Consider the following 21,914-nt stretch of genomic DNA (forward strand, 5'->3'; position numbering starts at 1 on the left):
AAACCAATTGAAACATTTTCCACATCCTCATGCTGATTTGGAAGAAAATGACCTTCAAATGAAACTTTTACATTTTCTTGGTGTGTATAAAATGTATTCACCTTGGCAATGTACACCAAACATCAATAAGCCCTCGAATGGCCTTACACAATCAAGTCTCAACTGTGTTTTAAAGTGAAATTGATGTCTGCCGCACACGTCTTCTTTTCAAATCTCACACTCCCTAATGAAGAAGGCAAATCTGACACAAAGTTACCTTCTTCCCCTGCTCTCTGGTTACGGAAGAAAATTACCAAACTGTTGATAGATGGCTAACAGGTGCAGGCTAATTAGGCTAATCATGGCAACAGCCAAATAAACTGATTGCCGTGTTCATTTAAATGACAGCAATGTTCCTTCAGTGGCTAATTAAAATAGGTTGGGAGAACGGAAACGAGACGGCTGGGTTTGGATGAAAGGGGGTGTTTAAATAAAAATGTTCTCGGGGGTCTACTGTAATGCGCTGCATTTCACTGGTTTAATGATGTCATAATGAATTTGTAATGATAGGGGATGGGATAGGATGCAGAAGAAGTAGGAAGGTGATCCCGTCCACTATCTGCTACTGAATGAACGTAGTTAATGATGTCGGCATCCGAGACAGCAAAGCTAAAGGAGTTATTTTTTTCTTCCCCAACCCCCAAATTTCATTTCATTACTCCTGGAGTGGCAATCCTTTTTTTTTCAGCAAAGCAGGCAGTTGACCCAAACCTCCATTGGGTTGTGAGCGAGGACAAGTCATCATGAGAGCAAAAGGTGACAGGGGGCATGAACTCTGGGGCCCACAGCAGCTACTGTTTAAGTATTAAACGGTGAACAGCGGCTGATTAATGTTGATAGAGGATTGTGCTATGAAGCCAAGCCACCTCCCGAGTGTCTTCTGTTTGCATACTTGTAATTTCATTCCAGCTCAGGATAAAAATGCTGGCTGATGAGAAATGAAACAAATACTCAACTATATGTAGTTTTATGAGATACTGGCATTACCGTATTGGCCCGAATATAAGACGCCCCTGATTATAACACGACCCCTCTATTTCAAGACTCAAATTTGAAAAAGGACTTTTTGAACACCAAATACATTTTTATACAGAAAATAATTGCAGTACATCTAAAACTAATGATTATAACAATATGTTTAAAAAAGTATGTCATTTTGCCTCATTCAAATCTTAATATCTGAACATTTAAATATGTAAACTACAGTGCAATCACATTCGTAAATGAATGGCTTCTGATTTTTGAAATTACATCATAACTTCTCCTCAGCTGCCGGTTAACCTGGCCGATCTTCGACCCACTTTTCTCCAGATTGTCGCTAAGTTTCTCCATTTTCTGTTATCTCTTCTATTATTTTCTTCTCTTTTCTTTCTTACTCCTATTTTTTATTTTTCTTCTTCGTGCTACCGCTATTTTTATTTTTATTCTTCGTGACAGGGCTTCACTTTGGCCTGGAAAGTCAAGTTCAGCATTCGCTTAAATGATAACTGGCGCTATCTAGTGTTGTTAATGGGTATAATGTCTAGCCCCCGAATATAAGACGACCCCCACTTTTTCAGTCATATTTCAATGAAAAAAAACACCCTCTTATATTCGGGCCAATACGGTACATCAAATGTTAAAACACAATGAGATGTTTTGATGTCTCGTAAATGATGGCTAGCTTCCCACTGTTCGCTATCACACAAATAAAGAACAACGGAAAGGTAACATAAGAAGTAAAAGCACATCCATTGAAGAGGAAGCGCCGAGGAGATTCTCAACAGACAAAACAGCCTTATTTTAACATTCTGTCTGAGTCATTTCCTCAATTTAAATGTATGCCACATTAGTCGAGATCTACTCAGTTCAATATATTATAATGCGATGTTTGGCCTTAATGAAAAATCAATGGTGAGACAAGCCCGCCACCCAGTGAGACCATCCGAAAGCAATTTCCAAATTGACATATGGAGGGCCTGCGTGATTGATTCTGACTGCTGTTTGATTTTAATACCATTCACTGCAAGCTCATTGACTATCAAACATTGTCTTGCAGTTTATCTACAAACTGCCAAGTGTCCTTGTCTGCTTTTTCTCGATTCAGTTATCCGGATTTTTCTTCAAGCCAGAATGGAAATGGTGCATTACATTGGACCAGCCACTAAAATGAACTGATAACAGGTGTGCACTTGTAATTAATCATGGTGGAATCAGGTAGAGATTTTGGAGATGGCAACTCCGCAGAGCAATCCCAAAACCGGAATCCAAAATTGGACTGGAGTGTAGTTCTTCAGACATTTGACAAGAGACCGAATTAACTCTCATACCACAGGAGAGACACAGTAATCAGCCGCCAAAATCAATTCAGAGACACCGTACTCTCTGTGCTTGAACGGGAACAGTGTACCCACCAAAAGAGAAGTATTATTGTCTTCATTACAATGGGAACTAAAATGTGTGTAGAGAACTGTGCCATTGCCCGGTGACCTGTATTCAATCTCTTTGTTAAATATGAAACCATCAAACGAGTTAATTCAGGCTCAGTTTCCACCTGTCATGATCACAAATGTCATTGGTCTACAAACAAAACAAGATTGCAATCCAAAAGAGATGCTAAAGCACCGCAAAGAAATGAACTAAAAATGACATACAAATCACAAATCACATACCTTCTGTTTTTGAAGAATGGAACTGCAAAGACACACGTCACTAGCTATTGAATGTAACATGTCAACGATAGTATATGCTTCATCCAATTATGTTACTTTTCAACATGCAACTCTCGCCAAGATTAGTTCAAACCTTGCCAAGAATGTTTTATTTGGTAATGTGCAATACTGTATGTATCTCAATGAGTCAGAGCTCCATTGCTATTCTCGGATAGCAATCAGAATCACAATGACTGAATGACAGACACAAGCAGCATCATGTTGCTGCTCACCCACAGCGAAAAAGTTCTGTCCTGGCATGTCTAAATGCAAGAGTCTGGAAATGTAGACGCAGAAAAATGCACTCACCTTGCCAAAGTCTCTGACATCAAAGAGGTCAAAAGGGTCAAACAGCTCACTGTTCCGCAGGCCAAATTTGTCATGGCATATCTTGAGGAATGTCCGGATGTTCTTCAAACACAGGAACTATAAAACACAGAGATAAATGGTAAAAAATGCAGCTTTTTTTTCTTTACAAAACCTGATAATGATTAACCTCCTTCACACAGTGGAAAGAAAACAACATCACTATCAGACAACACGGGCTCCAATAAGTTTACAACTGACACTATTTGGACATAGGAGAAAATAAAAAAGTTGAGGATGAGCCAGACAAAAGACTACAGGGGTAATTTAATGTGATAAAAGAAGTTGGGTAAATGGGATCCAATTCCCTGCCTGGTGGTCATCTTTTTGTCCTAATAATTGTGTGCTGTCACCCACCACCGCGAGGTGAAATGACTGATTGTGGCTCCTCAGGTTGATTTTCTGATCAAGATATGTAAAGTCCACCTGCCGGCCATCTGTTGAGATGAGACAAACCCCGCACTTAAAGGACCCCAAGTATGAGATTCCACGTTACAGTGTATGCGCGTGCATTTGTGTGTGTATATAGCTAGCTAGCTAGCTGGCTAGCTAGATAGATAAAGAGCATCAGTGCTTGGCTATTATATACTGCTACGCCTTGATAATGATGGATAAAAGGAGTCACGTGTGCCTGTGAAGCTACGGGACACATGAAAACCAAACTGAAGCAGTTAAAATGAACTGGTTAAATCACAAATGTCAAATCCAAGGCCCGGGTGCCCTATCTGGCCATATCATTTCATGTGGCCCGCGAGAGAAAATCATGCATGTCAATTTTTCCATGATGCTTGCTAAAGTCTCAACCAAAATTTAAAATTGTCATATGTAATCCATCATTACATAGAGATATGGAATCATTATGACATTACATACTTATTACATTAATGTAAACAATGTATGAGCTCACCATTATTCTTGACTTCTGACTTCAAAACCACCAATTTGTTGTGCACTGTATATGTAATATGTGGAGGTGATCAAACATTTTTACGGTTTCACAAAATTCACAGTTATAATGGCCCGCTCAGGGAAATTGTCACGACAATGTGGCCCACTACAAAAATTAGTTTGACACCCCTGGTTTAAATGATCTGCAAAAGCCATTCCATGCATATGTGTGCATGTTAGTGGCAACTTGTACACAGCGGCAAGCAAGGTGACTGATAGGAGTGGGAACAAAGTGGCATAACTGAAGCTTGATGACGTATGTAAATAAACACACATATAAATGATCAGTTGTCGAGTCAGACAAAAACGATCTTATCTGTTTCACTCATCGCGCGACAAGTCGATGTAACGATGGAGCATGACACGTCTATTCTACATATTCTTCAGTCTGGGTCATTTCAGCTAACGATGGGCACGTGTAGTCCCAAGTTTAAAATACAATTTAATGCAGAATGGAAAAATGAACATCAAATTACTTTCAGTCAGCATGACTTAACCCTCAATCTTTGTTAAATATGAAACCATCAAACGAGTTAATTCAGCTTCAAATTGACTTCAAAGTTTATTTTGCGCTTGTGTCACTTTCCCCAATTTTTTTTTACAGGCCCAAAGATAATGAATGAAAAAACAAAATGCTGAAAGTTTTAAATGAACTTTGCTGAAATTTACACTTCCACTCAGTGAGTAAATCTATCTGCAGCTTTGGTCATCACACCTCATGCTGGGTTAATGCCCACATGCCTTTAACCCGGCAACCATTGCACTCGGTGTTCATGGAGCGCAGTATGCGCCAGAGCATCTATTCTATTCTCCTCAAGCGTTGAAAAATACACAATGTTCTCATTTAAACCTTACTGCTTCTTAATGAGATGCAGTGCTTCCTGTTGCTCCAATTGACCAAGTGAGACATCTTCTGTGTTAGTCAGCTGAACTAATTAGCTTTCATAGTTTGAACTGCAAAAAAAAACCTAAACAAATTAAAAAAAAAACTATCAACTCAAGCTATCTCCTTCCGTTATATCTCAGCTAAGCTTATATCTGAGTGACATCCGATTCGAGTGCCAGATCTTGTGTTATTTCAGCGGGTCACACCTGAGAGCCTTGCTGACTCATTCTCATTCAAAGCGCACATCTGCTCAGTCCCAGTGTCATGGCTGAGGACACCACGAGAGGCCCGCCCTCGACCGTTGAAAGGAAATGCGATTGGTTGGCTGCACGACTGACATTTGCAGTTCGGTGGCAAAGGTTATCGTGTCTGTGAATCCTTACCTGCAGTGGGGGATGGAGGGCGGGGTGCTATTTTTCCCTGCACAGATATGAAAGGGTAACATTTGCTGGGAGTGGATTGCAGACCAGGGGGAGAGAGAGGAGGGGAAGAATGATGTGTCTGACATTCTAATGCATGTTTAGAGATAAGAGAGCAGGAAAAAGCATGGGGCAGAATTACTATGATCTTACTGGGGGGAAAAAAATGCAATATTTCTGGTGGAGTATGGAGTGAGGGTGCATCTGGGAATAAATAAAGGCCATGGTCAACTCCTTAGGCTAAAGCTGTGTGCAGCACAATCCATCAGGATTTACCTCTCTGTGCTCAGCAACACTTTCAGGCAAAGGAAGAAATATTTTTCATATTTGTGCATGCAATCACAACTACAAACTATGAAACTGGCATCTTTGGTCCAACATGTTTTTTCATAACTGCACATATAAATGCATAAGAAGCAGATCTGACTCTGAATGTATATTTTTGCAGAAGTGAAAGTGAAATTACATCCTTAGTAAAAGGTTAACTAGACTTATTTAGTGAGTAAACATAAACTATTGTGGAAAAAAAACCCCAAAAGGTTAGGCTTATCGTCTTGCTCATTTAATGCTGCTTCAAACGAGTGACGTCAGATCAGTTTCCCTCAATGGCAAGGCATCTGTGGCCAAGTGAGTAGGTGCAATATATTGGAAAATAAGTTGAAACAGCCTTTAGACACGATAAACTCTGTGGATACTTTTCAGGTTTCCCAACTACGGATTGGATCACTTCTGCAATACTAGTTAAATTTAGTCCATTAAATCCAGTACCAAGCGCTGTTTTGGGGGGTATTGAGCCACATTGTAAAACACCCATTCATGGTTTTATGAGGAATGTGTTACAATAAAATTCAATTGCAAATTAGAAAAGCGGTTGTTTAATCCCTTTTTTGGCTCTGAGATTATTAACGCGTTTTGTGGCCTCTTTTCCCCTGTGCTGAATCCAAGAAAGGGGAAGAAAAAGTGAGAGAAATGAGACGCGGGGAGATAAGTGATTGGCTGGTGGTGGTCTCAGCTGTCGGTTTCTTTTTTATTTTTGTAAAGATGTCACACAGCCCCAGATGCAACAACTCTAAATTTGAGCTCTCAATATAACCTAAAACCTTGATAAAGAAGGGCTGCGGTTGACAGCAATGAAAGGAAAAGGGAAGGAATCCTGTCTTTTGGGAAGAGCAAAAGAACCAGATGGAGAAAAAGCAGAAGAAGTCAAAGTCGCTTGTAAATTGGAAACCGAGAAGCCAGGAAGCAGTGTAACAGTCATCAAATTGGAAAATGAAATGTCCTCCATAGATCAACTGTCAATTTGCCAATATATAGAATCTCCAAAGCAAGGCGAATAACACAACAGAAGTAGACTGTGTTGTTTGAATCCGCTCAAATCTCGCTGAGTTAATGCGAGCGCATGCCGACGGTAGAATGTTGCCATGGGAGCCAATTTCAAGGAGGTCTGCATTGAAATGGCTGCTGAAGAAGCCTTGCTATGTGTAACACTGCTCACAAAATGGCAGAATTAAATAAAATAGATTTGGCCAAAAAAAAAAAAACAACAACAACAACTAACATTTCATACATTTTACGCTAGCTTGCTGCTTTCACATCTCCGAGGACGACCACCTGTCAGCCAGATGCATGGCTCCACTTGATACCACAAAACAGAGACTGCTGCCAAAGAGGTGGAAAAAAAAAAGAAGCAGGCCACGACAACAAAAATGTTTCAGTTTATCCTCAAACTGACACACACACACAAACACAGATACGCCCAGATATTGTAATGGATTGTCTCACAAGTTTGTTTGGGAGAGCTTAAACCAGCAGACTGAGCTGAGTCACTGAGATGATCAAATACTCAGCCAACCGGACGAATGAAAGCCACTGATGCCAGTCTGGAAAGCGCAAAACTAAAACACACACACACACACACACACACACACACACACACACACACACACACACACACACACACGACATTTTGTCTCAGGTAGTGAATCACTGCAGGCCTTAAGAAACAGCAATGAGTTTCTCAGCAAGTGTCACTATTTTCTCCATGTGAGGGGAAATGAATATTGGGTCAACCTGTGACTTGTAATGGACTGTTCCACACAACGATCCATCAATTTTCCATTCGGCACATCAAAGTTGCTAGTGAGCAGGTGGTCAACCAAAGTGACGCTGGGCAAGGGTCAGTCGCAGAGTAACCCTGAACATTCTCCAGCATCTTAAACAAAGTGAAAAAGGTTGACTGTATTTGGCGCTGCCGGAGCAGGTTGATGAATCGATGCTTGGAGAAACTTAGACGGGAATAGTGCACGGTGCACTCCGACCCCTCCCAAGGTGCTTCCAGGTCACCCAGATCTTGAAGTCGGTAAAGAGAAAGGCCCTGGTCTGGCAAATTGGAGGAGATGATACATGAATAATTCATTGCAAAGTCTGCAAATGTGTTAATCTTATCCCATTAGCCTTAAAAGCCTGTAAGCGGCCGATAATTGACCACCGTTTTAAATCTTGTACAACCAGCAGCAGACAAAGCACAACTACCTCATTAGCGAGGTCCACGTGGCTTGTGTTAAAATATGGACGTTAAATAGGCCACTCACATTATTTTCATGGGTTAATCTTCATTATAAAAGACAAGTCAGCTTGAGAGGATAGACTCCGAAGGTGTTGACCATTGTGTTGACTCCATGATTAAATTAGGTCCACTTTCACCTTTCCTCAGGCCACTCTCAGAAACATACATGGAACGCAGATAAGGCATGTCAATGTCTCGTATTAGGTCGTTTGTGAAAAACAGAGAAACAGTGACGCTGCAGCAAATTTTTATGATTTTTTTTTTTAATGACTGCGACTCAAATAAGATATTTTCTTGAAAACAGCGGCAGTGGTGCACATCTGCATTTTCAGTATGAGTGATGCATTTAAATAACTGCCATTAGTGCTGAGCCAAGGCTTTCGACTGAACATTTCGATCGAGTGAATGACTTTAACAAATCGACCACATCCTGATTAAGACTCTTTATTTTGGCTGTGCAATTACATTTGTAATAATGCAAATGTGGGACAAATGGAAAAAGTAAGTTCATGACAAAGGTGAAAAGGAAATAGTCAAGACGATTATCTACAGCAGGGGTGTCAAACTCATTTCACATTGTGAGCCACTTACGGGCTCGGTCTTTGTCAAGTGGGCCGGCCCATTAAAATTATACCATACTCTGCTATAAATCACCAAAATATGTCTTTTCTTTGTTTTGGTAGAAAGACAAAAACATTAGGAAAATGTTGAAATTTAATGAACATATCTTTTCAAAACATTTGGCAAAATGACAGCTTTGATGCTGATGCTGTTTCGCTAGCAATTAGCTGGCTTTTACTGATGTGTTGGGTCTTTCTCTGTGACAAACTGAGACTGCTGTTGTCTTCTGCTCAAAACTCAAAACCCCTAGCGGATGATCAATGAATTGCAGCTTATGATTATAAAATATTCTTTCCGTGTCTTTTATGTATTTTTTCACTTTTAAATCATGCATGATTGAACCTCCTTGGGGGCCAGTTCCAGCCCGCGGGCCATACAATTGACACCCTGATCTACAGCAAAGGTGCCCATTACGTCGATCATGATCGCCTGGTAGATCGCGGACTGGTCCCAAGTCAATCGCGAAGGGGGGCACAAAACATTTGTGTGTCTTTGTGCATGTTAGTTAATATATCTATTGCGCGTCGTCCCGCACGCGGTCTGTCCTTCCGTCTGTCCCTTTTCAAAACGTACCTACTTCACCGCGCCGCTGCGAGCCGCCACTGCGCCGCTCAGGCAGTGGCTCACTACGATCGCGCGGGCATCTTAGCGAAAAAATGTTGTGTACCCACAAGCATTGCAATGAAATTGTTAGTTATTTAATAGAGCTAAACATCTCTTTATTTTCGCGATAAGCAATGAAGATGAACAAAAAGTTGAACCAAGCAACCCCTTACCCACCTTACCAGCCTTCCGCAGGAACTATCTGATGAGCCGCCTGGAGGGCAGCGAACCACCACCTTACCAGCCTTCCGCAGGAACTAGCTGATGAGCCGCCCGGAGGGCGGCGAACCAGCTAGTTATTTATATTATCAGTCTCACTTTCATAAAAAGTATTTAAAAAATAAAATAAAATAATACAGGTCACCTTTAACTTACAGTAGCGCGAGACTTGCGTCACCGGACGCATTTTAAAATGGTACGCGTGCGCTACGATAGTTAAAAGGCTGCAAAAGTGCGTCACATGCATAATTGTCAGGGATCCCACTAAGCTAGGCAGTGATTTCCTTTTTCACAAACTCAGAAACTCTTGTGTCTCCTTTATTTTTCTGTTTCCTTCATCTTAGGCGCCATCATGGCATGCGTGTGTAAATGTGTACGTATGAGCGCGTGCACGGTCACGGGTCGATCGCGGGAGGTTGGTTGATCGAAAAGTACATATTAGGTCAAAAATGTTTGGTCACCCATGATCTACAGCAACCCATCATCAGTAAGGTAGTAAGGTTTTGAATTCCCTTTCTCTGTAGAAATACACCTTTAAAACTGGGCATAGTGAGAGATAACAATTTAATATCAGGTTAATGGTCACCCTCTCCAAAATTAGCATGATTATCGCGGCGCAATAAACACAAACCCCCTCAAAACAAGTTGACAAGTTGCTACTCTTCTCCTTGTGGAGTAATGACACAATGATATTAGCTAAGCCAATGCAACCAATAAAAACTAATATGACAGTACCAAAAATTTGAAAGTTCTAGATTAGTACTTTTTTGGAAGGAAAAAAAACCAATCTTTTTTTGTCATTGCTTGAGTTGAAACAGAGATGTGTCTGGATGTAGTGGTAACTGTCTAGTCTACTGAGCCAAGTGGTTCTACGTTCATGGATGTGATCCAAATCGTTTGATCCAAATGATTTGAGGTCATAAAATGGCTCCAATACAAAAAAGCTGTGCGTGTGAAAAATGCACTCACGCAGCCACCATCCACGCTTGTACAAATCAGTGTATCTAAGCAACAGGCTGTGCTGCAGAGATCCACGAAGAAAGTGAGGTACAGTATTTCCACCTGGGCCTTGACTACACTGGTGGCTTGATGAATGTTAGAAGGTCCACTGAGACATTCACGAATCAATGGCCAGGTAATTTATGGAATCACACAACGGAGTCGAAGACTACATTTATCTTTTCCCCAGTGACTTTCCCTTCCCGCTTAAACTTGGAAATCCTCCCGTGTGAAATGTTCCCTCTCACTTTTCTCTTCATAAATCCTTCAGCATCCAATACGCACGCCAGCCATTACAATGACAAAGATCTCAACTGGGCAGAGCAAGGTGACACACGAAGATTCAAGGGCTAAAATGTGAGGTAGCTTCTCGTTTGAGAACTCATCGTATCAGCGTTTTGGAGAAGACCCCACACAAATATGTCACAAAGGATTTGGAAAAGGGGTCGGGGTGGGGTTATTTAAGTAATTGCAGTTATTCCCAAATCGCCGCTTGGCTCCTTCTCTAATGTAAGCAAGAAGAAAAATCACAAATGCAAAGAGGACCAAGGAGCACATTGTTAGCACAGGTTGTTGGCCTTACCATTGTTTTAAGGAGCTAATAGCTACCCAGGAGGATGCAACTCTGTGGGCTTGATGGCTGTGATTATCTCCAAGGTGACTAATGCTATTAAAACGTGGAGAACAGCCGATTAATTACCCAACTTGCACTGGGGCCCACTTTAATCATCGCACCCACAGCTTGGATGAACATTCAATCATCACCACATATAAAGTGGATAAAAAAAAAAAAAAACATTCTACACACCCTTGTTCAAATGAGAAGATTGTGCCCAAGTTTCATCATTTCCCGCCAATCATGGGAACTATCACCTGTGGAAATTGAAAAATATATATATTTTAAAGCAGGTGAGCAGGAAAAACAAACAAAAAATCTAATTAAAATAATACCTTGGTTTGAGCATGAGTCTAAACAATACTACTCCTGAAAAAAAAAGGAAAAATGAAAGTGAAATTCAAGCATTACACCTCACTCGGAACCACACCAAACATGAGCGAGATAAGGCACTTGCAAGCAACCATCTCTCAAATTTCAATTTTTCTTTTCCATCTACAGTGGGATTTGAAAGACACAACCACTGCCGCCTATGAGCCACTTGCCAGATAAACACAAAGATGTAGAAAGTGAAGACAGGAAGCAAACATGGTTTACAGCTCCGCAGTTATCCAACCATCATCCTTGACAAATGTGATTAACGTAAACCCACAACAATCACTGAAAGAAACACAACTGCAGCAGAAGACACAAGGAAAGGCATGCAACAAAGCTGACTGAAAGCAAGTTTATTGGTAGTCCAAAACAGTCTTGAACACCACACCTAAGGAAGAGGTATTTATGGCTAGCTTGCTAGCTAGCGAGCTAGTTAACAAGCTGCTAGATAGCTATCAGGGTTTTAGGAACAAATGTACTGGCTCATGATTAAAACAGGGATTGGGCTGCTTGGAATTGTGACACTTCCATCATTTTTATGGCATTCTCATGACGGTTGGAGGCTTGAGGGCATTGTAGGCCATTTCAGCAGCAAGACCGAACTGGCAATCAAAGTCTGTTCTTGTACAGCAATGTAGCTACTATTCTGTTTGTAGAATGAAATCTATTGGGCAAAGTAGTTCAATTATATTTTCACACATCTGACTTTAATTCAATAAATTCATAATCCTGTCTAATCATCAAATGTGCAGTGTATTCCATTGATTTATTTTTTGTTAGTCTTTTTTTTTTAAACATATCATCGGTCTACTGTCCACAAAATCTAGTTTACATTATTGCAAACCGTGATAAGATCAGCAAATAATTTCCGATTTCCACAACTTTTTTGGTCCCGATGAGCAAAGCCACAGCCATGAACATGCTCCCTTGTTATACTTCCCGTGCAAATTAGCCTGGAAAGCATGTTGGCACTGCCCTTTAAAATTAATCAGGCTTGAGTCATCTCAGTGGAAGGAATTTAAATTGAGAAGGCATAGAGGCTTTGTGCATATGCTTTGAGCAATTATGTGAATTATATAAAGGATGTTGGTTGTATTGGCCCCTCCAAAAACCCCCAAAACATGTACATTCTTGACATTAAATTAGCCACTTGTGGTACCCCCATCCCTCTATGCGCTTATTTGCAACATGTGGAACAAGCCACACCTGTCTGTGATCTTCCAACACTCATTCCTGGTGAAACTGAATTAATTTCTCACATGTGACCCAGCTGTCTGCCAGACCTCGGCATCAAGCAGTTCAAAGGCTTAACTCTTATCTTTTTTTAAAGACAGCAAGAGCGTAAAGCAGAGGCGTCTAAAAGAATAAGATTGTGAGAGCTTTGTCAGGTGGCTATAGAAGCAGTAGAGCGAAGGGCGGGATCAAATGCCCACTTTATGCCAGTAATCCACCTTGAGAAGTAGGGCGGGTAGGTGGGAGATGGCGGCATTGTGGAGTACTGGACAAAAGAAAAGGAGAAAAGGCAAATGTTAACTGGTTGCTGCTTCCAGCAGGTCAGGTGATGCAAGTGCTTCCCCAAACCCGTTAAACAGACCGAGGATGTATAGGATGCATTTGTGTGCCCACATGTATCTGCTTTTAAATGGAACACGCTAATTGGAGCTTTTGAATCGATATACAAAAGCTGAAACCTCCAGCAATGTGGAAAGCCTCAAAATCACATGACCATGATTTTCATACAGCGAAAATTAGGCCGACACCTTTTGAAATGAATCCCATAGCACATACATTCCATCTTGTGAAAAGCCAAGATTCACAAGCTGTCATAATCTTTAATTACGCGAGGAATGGTGTTTCCTGCCCACCGAGGGCCAAACAAGATTATGTTCCCTTAATTAAAAACACAAAAGCACTTTGCACGCCAAAAGTATTGCAACATTTTTTATATTCAAAAATATAAAATGAGCACGTCCCGACATCATTTTAAACTTAAGCAGCTAAAAGGAATGTTGCTGGCAACATTTTCTGACGACGAACAACAAAAGATTTCATCCCTCTCAGACAAAACGAGTCGGACTCCGCTGGCAAATTTCAGTACATGTAGTAATGCCTTCTCTTTTGATGGTTGATTAAAATATGCTCTGGATAACAATACTAAAAAAAAAAAAAATAAATAATAAAATAAAAAAATAATAAATAAATATACTTCGATTAATTGTTGTGTGTGCTGTGTCGTGGTCCACAGCAGGATCTCTGCTGTCTGCGGTGAGCCCCGCCCATGGTGGAACTCAGACAAGCTAAAAGGCCCTGCAGTAGAAAATCAGCCCAGTTTTGGTACTCATTTGGCTTAGTCCCTGTGAGAATGTGTCAATTGGCCATGAAGGGAGGGTTTTTTTTCCCCCTCCACAGTCGATATGCCGTCTATGTTGAACTCAGCACAAAAACCGCAGACAGCAAATTCCTGAATTGGAAAAAAAAAGAACTGTAGGTATTTGTTGAAAACCTACATCGACTGTAAACCACAATCCTTTCTAGAATATACTCCCTAAACCACATCAGCGTCTGAAACAGATTTGAACATTCTCCTAATATAGAGTAGATGATCTTGAAAGAGAGGGGGAGAAAGGACAATGTCAGCAGCCAAGCGAAGCTATGAGATACGATTGCGAGATCATCCCGTAGGGCAGAGGTGGGACTCAAAGAGGCAAAAACAGCTTGATAGACCCCTTTTCTCCTCTCCATCTTCCAAGCACTTGGACTCTGCCTGCAGCACCTCTTTAAAAATAGGAGGCATAAAAAGCTGTCACTCTGGATTTAGCCTACTTTCCAACGTATCCATTAATTTCAAAGCAGATGGCAAAAAAAAAAGGCGAGTGGATGAGTGAAGGGGAATGTGCTCGGCTGCTGAATACTAAAGTGGAAATTGGTGACCAATACAAAATGGGTTAGAAGTTATTTTTAAAGCACACTATTTCTGAGGAGTTTATCACGACTAAGAGGTAATACGGCGCTAAAGTCATCCAAGGGTGATGTGATTATAAATTATCATAGCTTGCCTCATTTTAGTGTGTCATCATACCCTCCTAAACATTTCCAGCTGGATTTTAGTGGTGAAATGCCCGCATTTAAAACAAAAGAAGGCAAAGGTATGGCAACAGCCTGACTCCATTTTAATCGTATGATGTAAAGCGCACATGAAAAGCAAGTCGCAATAAACAGCAGTGCCATAAAGACCTGACAAAGCCCGCATGGCGCTAATAAAGCTGTTCGCCCAGAAGATGGGCCCAAGATGAAGCAATCTCCTCATCTGCAAACTGTAATTAATTAACATGCCCGCATCTTGCAGGTTAAGCTAATGCACAGTACGTTTGGTAAATCATATCGTAAACAAGCCATCCTCAAGGACAATCATTAATCATGACATCAGCCATCATGACGAGCGTCCTTGAGGCATTTTTCTAAAGCGTTTGCTGGGTTGAATTACAGGCTGCAAGGGTTTCCCCGCATCACTACATCAAGAACATAATCCGTAAGGGAATTTGCACCACTTCTTTTCTTTCTTCAATTCACCCTGGAAGGTAACATATAGAATCAAATCATTTCACATTCGACACTAGGGAAGCTCTGATAAATGCTTTCTGCTGCGGATTCCGCTACCGATTATCCATGAGTGAGATTCGTCGTTCATATGAATGAGCTGAATTTTACAGCTGAAGCAAGCAATTATTTGAACTCAATTCATATGTCGATGTTTCCAATGATTTTCAAAGGTCTGATTTAAAAAAAATGTCCATCTCTTCATCCAAAAACAGGATGTTATGTCAAATTGACAAGTGCAGAAAATGAACTCACAAATTATGATTCAATCGCAATCTGTGATGATCTCTCTCTCTCTCTCTCTCTCTCTCTCTCTCTCTCTATGCTAAGATGGACAGACAAGAAGCAAAAGAAACGCTGAAAAACTACGTCAGCTCTGGGAAAAAATGAGAAAATGGAATAAATTCTATTACAGTACATCTCTGAACACATTATGCATCACAGGACCGGCCAAGCCTGAATTTGAGAGCAGATGTAGAGAGAGGTAATTATTTGCATAATGTTGCGAGAGTCGGGGTGTTCAGACTCTAATACTATTTGGAAATGATGTGGCGGCCGCACTCTATTACATGCAGGGGAGTTGGCAGAGTAATGGAATATTTGATCAGCGCCGGCGCGCTGCAGCTCAAACATGGTGTGGTGGGAAGTCATAGCTGGATGTTGGACATGATGCTGCCATTTTTTTGGGGAGTGTTTATGTGTGGATGTGTGGACCTTTTCTTTTTCATTTTTTTAAAACATTGGACACAGGAAACACTCCATATTAAAAATAAATAAATGCATGTAAAAAAAAAAACAAAGTCACTCTAAAAACAAACTAAACTAAATACAAAAGCCACAAAAATATAAAATTTAAAACTAAGAAACAGCACGTCATTTGTGTCTGGGCATGCCCTTTCATGCCGCTGCATTCTGATGGGGAACGCGACAAACAGTCCATTTAACGTTATCGAAGAAGTTAAAATGCTGACTAAGAGAAAATGAATGAAGGCAAATAAAACCTCGATAATATCTCTGGAAAGATACACACTTGACTTGGACACAGTTGTATCCCTCCAACACATAAGCCCTTAAGGCAATCGCTCTCTTTAATGACTTCATAGAATGGTCGATAGAGCAGGAACACGTATACTCAGGTGAGCTGAGCTGGCATGCTGAACACAAAGCTTGCTTTATAGCTCTCAGTGTGATAGTTAATGGCCCAGAACCTGAAGTGGAATACCGTGAAAAGATCACCTCTCCAGTTCAAAGCTGGAGGTACATGACATTTGCTTCAACATAAAACTACTCCGTAAAAGAGTCCGACGTAAATGTCGAGAGGTGGAAGTTTTGTTTGAATACACATTTGGAAGAGAGCCCAATATCCAGATCGGTGCTTTATTTTGAAACAATAGCATGCAAAACGGTTTCACTTCAGAAGGCAAAGGCTGAATCGGGACAAAAGAGGGGTTGTGTTGTCTCGCTTGGCTCTAATGTCGCTTGGTATGAAGCAACACGGCCACGGGCCATATGACACCGGCATCTAAAAAATAAGTGCGTGCCGCATTGTACAAAAATAGCTCTTTATAAAGAATGCGCTATGAGAGTGTGAATTGCTCAAAGCAAGCTGGAATTTTGCCAAATCCAACCAGTTCAGGCAAGGATTTTTTTTGGGAGGGGGGTTTTAACTTTTGCCTGACACTCACTATTCCAATTTGGTTGAATTGAATGTCTGTATGTTCTCAAAAACAAGTGTGCAGATTAAATCAAAGGATAATTAGAAAGAAAATAACAGGTTCAAGTTATTTTGAACTGGCTCACACACCAGAATGCACAACACAAGTTGCTTAATACTAGCATTACATAAAGCCATCAAGTAAAAACAGCGGTTCAACAAAAAGAGTCCTTGCAATGATTACCAGTAATTATTTCCATTATTTCTGTCATAGGCGGGCCCAGTAGTCTAATGTTTAGCGCGTCGACTGCACAGTGCAGAGGTACCGGGTTCAATTCCAGCTCCGGCCTCCCTGTGTGGCGTTTGCATGTTCACAGACCTTGTGTGGGTTTTCTCCGGGTGCTCCGGTTTCCTCCCACATTCCAAAAACATGCATGGCAGGCTGATTGAACACTCTAAATTGTCCCTAGCTGTGAGTGTGAGCGCGCATGGTTGTTCTGTCTGTGTGCCCTGTGTTTGGCTGGCTACCGGTTCAGAGTGTCCCCCGCCTACCGCGCGAAGACAGCTGGAAAAAAAAAAAAACAAAGCACCCCCCACGACCCTATTGAGGATTAAGCGGTTGGGAAAATTTATGGATTTCTGTCGTAGTGTTGATCCAACATTTCTGTGGCAATGACAGAAGCAAAGATGTTCTGTACTGTGGATGAAATGACGAGCATGTTGAGCAGTGGATTTGTCACACTTTTACATGCAAGTGTTGCAGGGGTGTCAAACTCATTTTTGTCGCCGGCGACTTTGGGTTTATATCTTCTGTCAAGAGCCGTTATGACACATGTGATGATATGAAACTCAATAAATGTTTATATGTTATTACTTGAACGCAACAAATTGACATATTACCAGTTTTGAAATCAGTGAACGATAATGGTTCAATTATTGTTTGAGTGAGTGTGAACAGGATAAGACAATTATTGCAAAATATCAACGCTATTTATTACATATGACGATTTGACATTTCAATACAGATTTTAGCAAGGATCATGCAAGTTGACAAACATGATTTGCTTTCGCGGGCCACAAAAATTATGTTGCGGGCCAGATCTGGCCCCCAGGCCTCGAGTTTGACACCTTTACTACGTAGACTATCAAAAAAAGCTGTTTGAAATTGCGCTGCAATCATTGTATCCATTTACAAACATACTTATCACATTAGACACACACACAAAAAAAGACCTGACAGACTAATTATGTTTTGATTTAGTGACACGTGGAAAGGGAAGTCAGTGTTGAGCCCTGCTTTTGCTTTTTCCAATCCCCAACTCATTTTGGCTCGCTACTTAGCAAACTTTTCTCCCGAGTACCTTCTCTTTAAACTCTAATTCCACACTTTTCATCTTTACAGATGCGATCACTGTTATGCGAGCAGGATGTGTGACGTCTACCATGACACACAGGGTGATCAGATGTTATCGTAAAGGTAATTGCAGCTTGTCAAAAGGATCCATCTCTTTCAGGTGTGGGCTAGTGTTACTACTGTACTTCTCCGGGTGCTCCGGTTTCCTCCCTGCACTCCCTGTCCCATACAATCAGGGACAGGGAGTGCCACAATTTAGGGTTTTCATTCATTTTTTTAGTTAGTTATGTAGTTATTTGATGACCGCGTAATTGGCAACAGTCGAATCAGGCCAGTTCCGCCAATTATTTTCCTCCACTTCAACCACTGGGCAGAAAGAACAACCCATATATATATTATATATATATATATATATATATAAAATAAAAAAAATAATCCAAGCTCATGTATTCGGACCCACATAAACAATTTAAATGGAATGTTAAGAGCAAGACAAGTAAGACTTCTTGAAAAATCAGCAGTCATCTCCATGTCGGCAGAGCTTAACAGCAGGAGGACAAGCTATTTGCTCATAAAAGGTGTTACAGTAATAAGAACGCTCATTACAAGAGTCTGTCCTCTCCAGGAGGCAAATGATTATTAGGCATATCCTCCTGTCTCTCCATCTATCACACGGCAGGGAGTGAAACATTCAGGCCAACCGATGTCCACTTCCGTGAAGACAAAATAAATAAATGTGCCTGAAGTGGATTGTTAAGGGAGAGCGGAAGGAGGAGAACGTTTCGAGCCAGGCTACACATTTGGATGATTACACTGAAAGTGAGACTCAGATGTGGATGTGGACCATGAAACTGAAAGAGTATTTGTTTTGGGTGCCTGCAGTTTAAGTTACAGGATGTTGAACTTATCCTTGATGCTGCCAACTTTTCCTTTTTATCTCCAAGTGCGACCATCAAATAAGCAAGCAGTCGTACTTTCGATCCTTTGATGTGTTACATATGCAAAGCATGAGTGCTGATTTCCTGATTTGACTTCAAGTTCCACCACTGGCCTCCTCAGCTCCAGGAGCAAATAAAAGTGGAGAAGTCCATCAAGCGCTGTGATTTCACAAGTGCAAAGATTAGGTTCATTACACTGCTAATAATAGATTAAAGAACATCTGATTGGATGAGATTCCAGATTAGCACATCCATTTGGGAGGGAGGGTTTTCTTGTGAGCTAAAAGGAAAAAAAAAATATTCACTTATATTCTCACCCCCGACACGAGTGTGTTGTTTCATTTTGCAGTGTTTGAAAAGTGGCTTGTGGGTAGAGCGCCTATCCAGTACCAACATTTTACAAAACAGCATGGTGGCACAGCATTCAGTGAGGAAATTACACATTAAGCCGTTGTGTCCCATAAGATAATTATTCAATTACACTTTCATTGCATTTGGTGATGCAATTTTGCCTGAAAGTGAATCTCAACGGCCATTAGGAACAGGGCATTAACAGATGGAACACAGTTTAAAAGAGCCGTTGAAATTCATTCAACAAGATATGCGGGATAGATAACAAAATTGCTGCAGTGTGACAAGCCATGGCACTCCCGTTCTCGAAACTCGACGGAGAAACGCTCTCAACTATGAACTGGATCAGAGAGAGGATTACCCAGTTTGAGAAACTTTCACTGGAAAAACATTGCATTACCTCCCGTTCAGTCGGCAAAGTTATGATGGACTTATTGATGGTTTTGACGCTGAATCAGACCCTGTCAAAGAACACATTGCTTCAAATAAAGCGTTAACATTTTCACAGGGGCTTCTTTCAGTCCTGTTTACAGTTTCATTGTCCATCCATCCATCTATTTTCCGATCCGCTTTCTCCTAACATGGGTTGCGAGGGGTGCTGGAGCCCATTCCATCCATCTTCGGGCAGTAGGCGGGGGACACGCTAAACTGGTTGCCAGCCAATCGCAGAGCACACCGAGACGACCATCCTTACTCACACTCACACAATTTAGACTTAGAGTGTTCAATTAATGCATGTTTTTGGAATGTGGGAGGAAACCGGAGTAGCCGGAGAAAACCCACGCAGGCACGGGGAAAACTCCACTCATGGAGACCGGAGCCGGGACCAAACCCACGACCTCTGCACTGTGAGGTCAACGCGCTAACCACTTGTCCACCGAGCCGCCAGTTTCATTGTATTGAAGTGAATTTAAATTTAAAAGTGATAAATTTAACCTGGAGCTGTAATTTGTATCTTCTGCAAGACATTGGAAACAAATCTGGGGTTTAAAAAAAAAAAATCACACACACATTTGTGACCAACTTATTCAATGCGATTGATGAAAATCAACAACCAACGAAAAGACAAACTGATCAATTTGTGGTGCTTCAAAAGGCAAGCACTTAAAGGTAACACTTAAGCCTTGGCTGAACTATGATTTGTACTGTGACTGTGCATATTTCTGTAATCTTGCCCATAAATCCATTCTATTCTTTCAAGCGGCTGCCGATGCAACACAAAACATCTGGAGACTCTTCGCTATCAGGTCTACTTATCAGCCTGTCACACAGTATGGTGAAGATAAATCTAGTCAATTAAAAATTAAATTGCGGGCTGCGGTGCCATGACTTTGCTTCTTTATGTGCTCCTTCATTCACATCTCTTTCGCATGTGGATCGACCGCTTCAGTCAGAAGCGGCGTTCGGTAAGCATGATGGACGATTGAGAAGCGTGGTTCTCGGGGAGCTTTTAAGTTGGCATCACAATGTCTTTACTTGTAGTTTTAAAGATTTATAAAGGATGATGACAAAACCGTGAGAGCAACCACAGCTATTTAGCCGTTTGCAATAATTAAACTTTCCAAAAAAAAAAAAACATGAGAACATTTCACAATCTTTGTTTGTGGTATTTAGAGAAATAAACATGTTTAGTGTTCAGATTAGGAGCAGTAGTGTGTTGAAACAAAGAGGTCGACGTTCGCCTCACTAGTTGTGTCTTTGTTCAAAGTGGTTGATCAGTTGCAATAGATCGAATCCTAAGGCTGCATTTACTGTTATCAGTGCACATATTGACATGTTGCGAGATCAGCATCAGCAACCAATTCAGGCCCAAAAGTCAACATTATTAACCAGTTACAGATAAAGCAATGCATTGTTTTGTTTTTTTGTGGTAAGGTACCGTTTCAAAAAATTTGCATTGAAACTAAACCACAAAGTAGCTCAATCAACATTTACAGAAGTAAGCTCGTTTAAAAATCACAAAAGTGCCTAAAACGCCTCAGGCGCGTACGTTTTTTTCCGAGTCACTCTTCTCCCCCCGTCCCCACCCTCGTCACCTGTACAGAAAAGCCACTCTAGCAGCAATCAGTCGATCCAGCACAATGCTGGCTCTGTGCTCAGATAATGCAAACGAGGAGATAAGCAAGGGGTGATAATCACACGCACGCACACACAGGATTTGTAAGATGCAAAGAACCCAGCACAAAACATCACTGGGCTCGGTCCACATGAAGCAAGAGATATGGTCTCTTACTTCATGTGGGACTAGCCTCACAGGCGCACTGGGGAGATGTGATAATAGAAGAGCTTCTCCATCTGGTGGAGGAGGGCTCCGGCGTGACCGAGCAGCGCAGGCCACACCCTGGAAAAATAATTGCCTCGAAAAACGCAGAGAGGGCTTCGGCTTTGTGTTACAATTTGCTGCCATGGTTCAGCAATTCATCTGTCTAAACGGAACTAACTCTCTCACACCGAAAGGAAATCTCCTCCGTTACGGCATGAAGGCAGGCCAGTTGTTGTGTCTCCTTTCATGAATGTGTGTAATCGTGGGTGTGTTTGCTTGCACAATAAAGCGGAGTGGTAATGCAGAACAAATGGTACTTCACTTCTGATTTGCCTTTTTTGTCACGCGTTTATGTGTGTGTGTGTGCCTGCGTGTGTGTGTATATGAAACTTTCAAAGCATCAATGCTGT

General features: G+C 41.2%; 1 protein-coding gene across 8 annotated transcripts in view; it reads right to left on the reverse strand.

The window, feature by feature from the left end:
• vav2 (vav 2 guanine nucleotide exchange factor) overlaps window positions 1-21,914 on the reverse strand; it is a 147,819-nt gene that overhangs the window by 98,940 nt on the left and 26,965 nt on the right. For all 8 annotated transcript variants that reach the window (XM_052050249.1, XM_052050248.1, XM_052050245.1 and 5 more), the window contains exon 2: window positions 3,039-3,155. In XM_052050249.1, coding sequence (XP_051906209.1) covers window positions 3,039-3,155 — 117 coding nt within the window. The remainder of the gene's footprint in view (window positions 1-3,038; window positions 3,156-21,914) is intronic.

Source organism: Hippocampus zosterae, chromosome 18 (genome assembly GCF_025434085.1).
Source record: "Hippocampus zosterae strain Florida chromosome 18, ASM2543408v3, whole genome shotgun sequence".
NCBI lineage: Eukaryota > Metazoa > Chordata > Actinopteri > Syngnathiformes > Syngnathidae > Hippocampus > Hippocampus zosterae.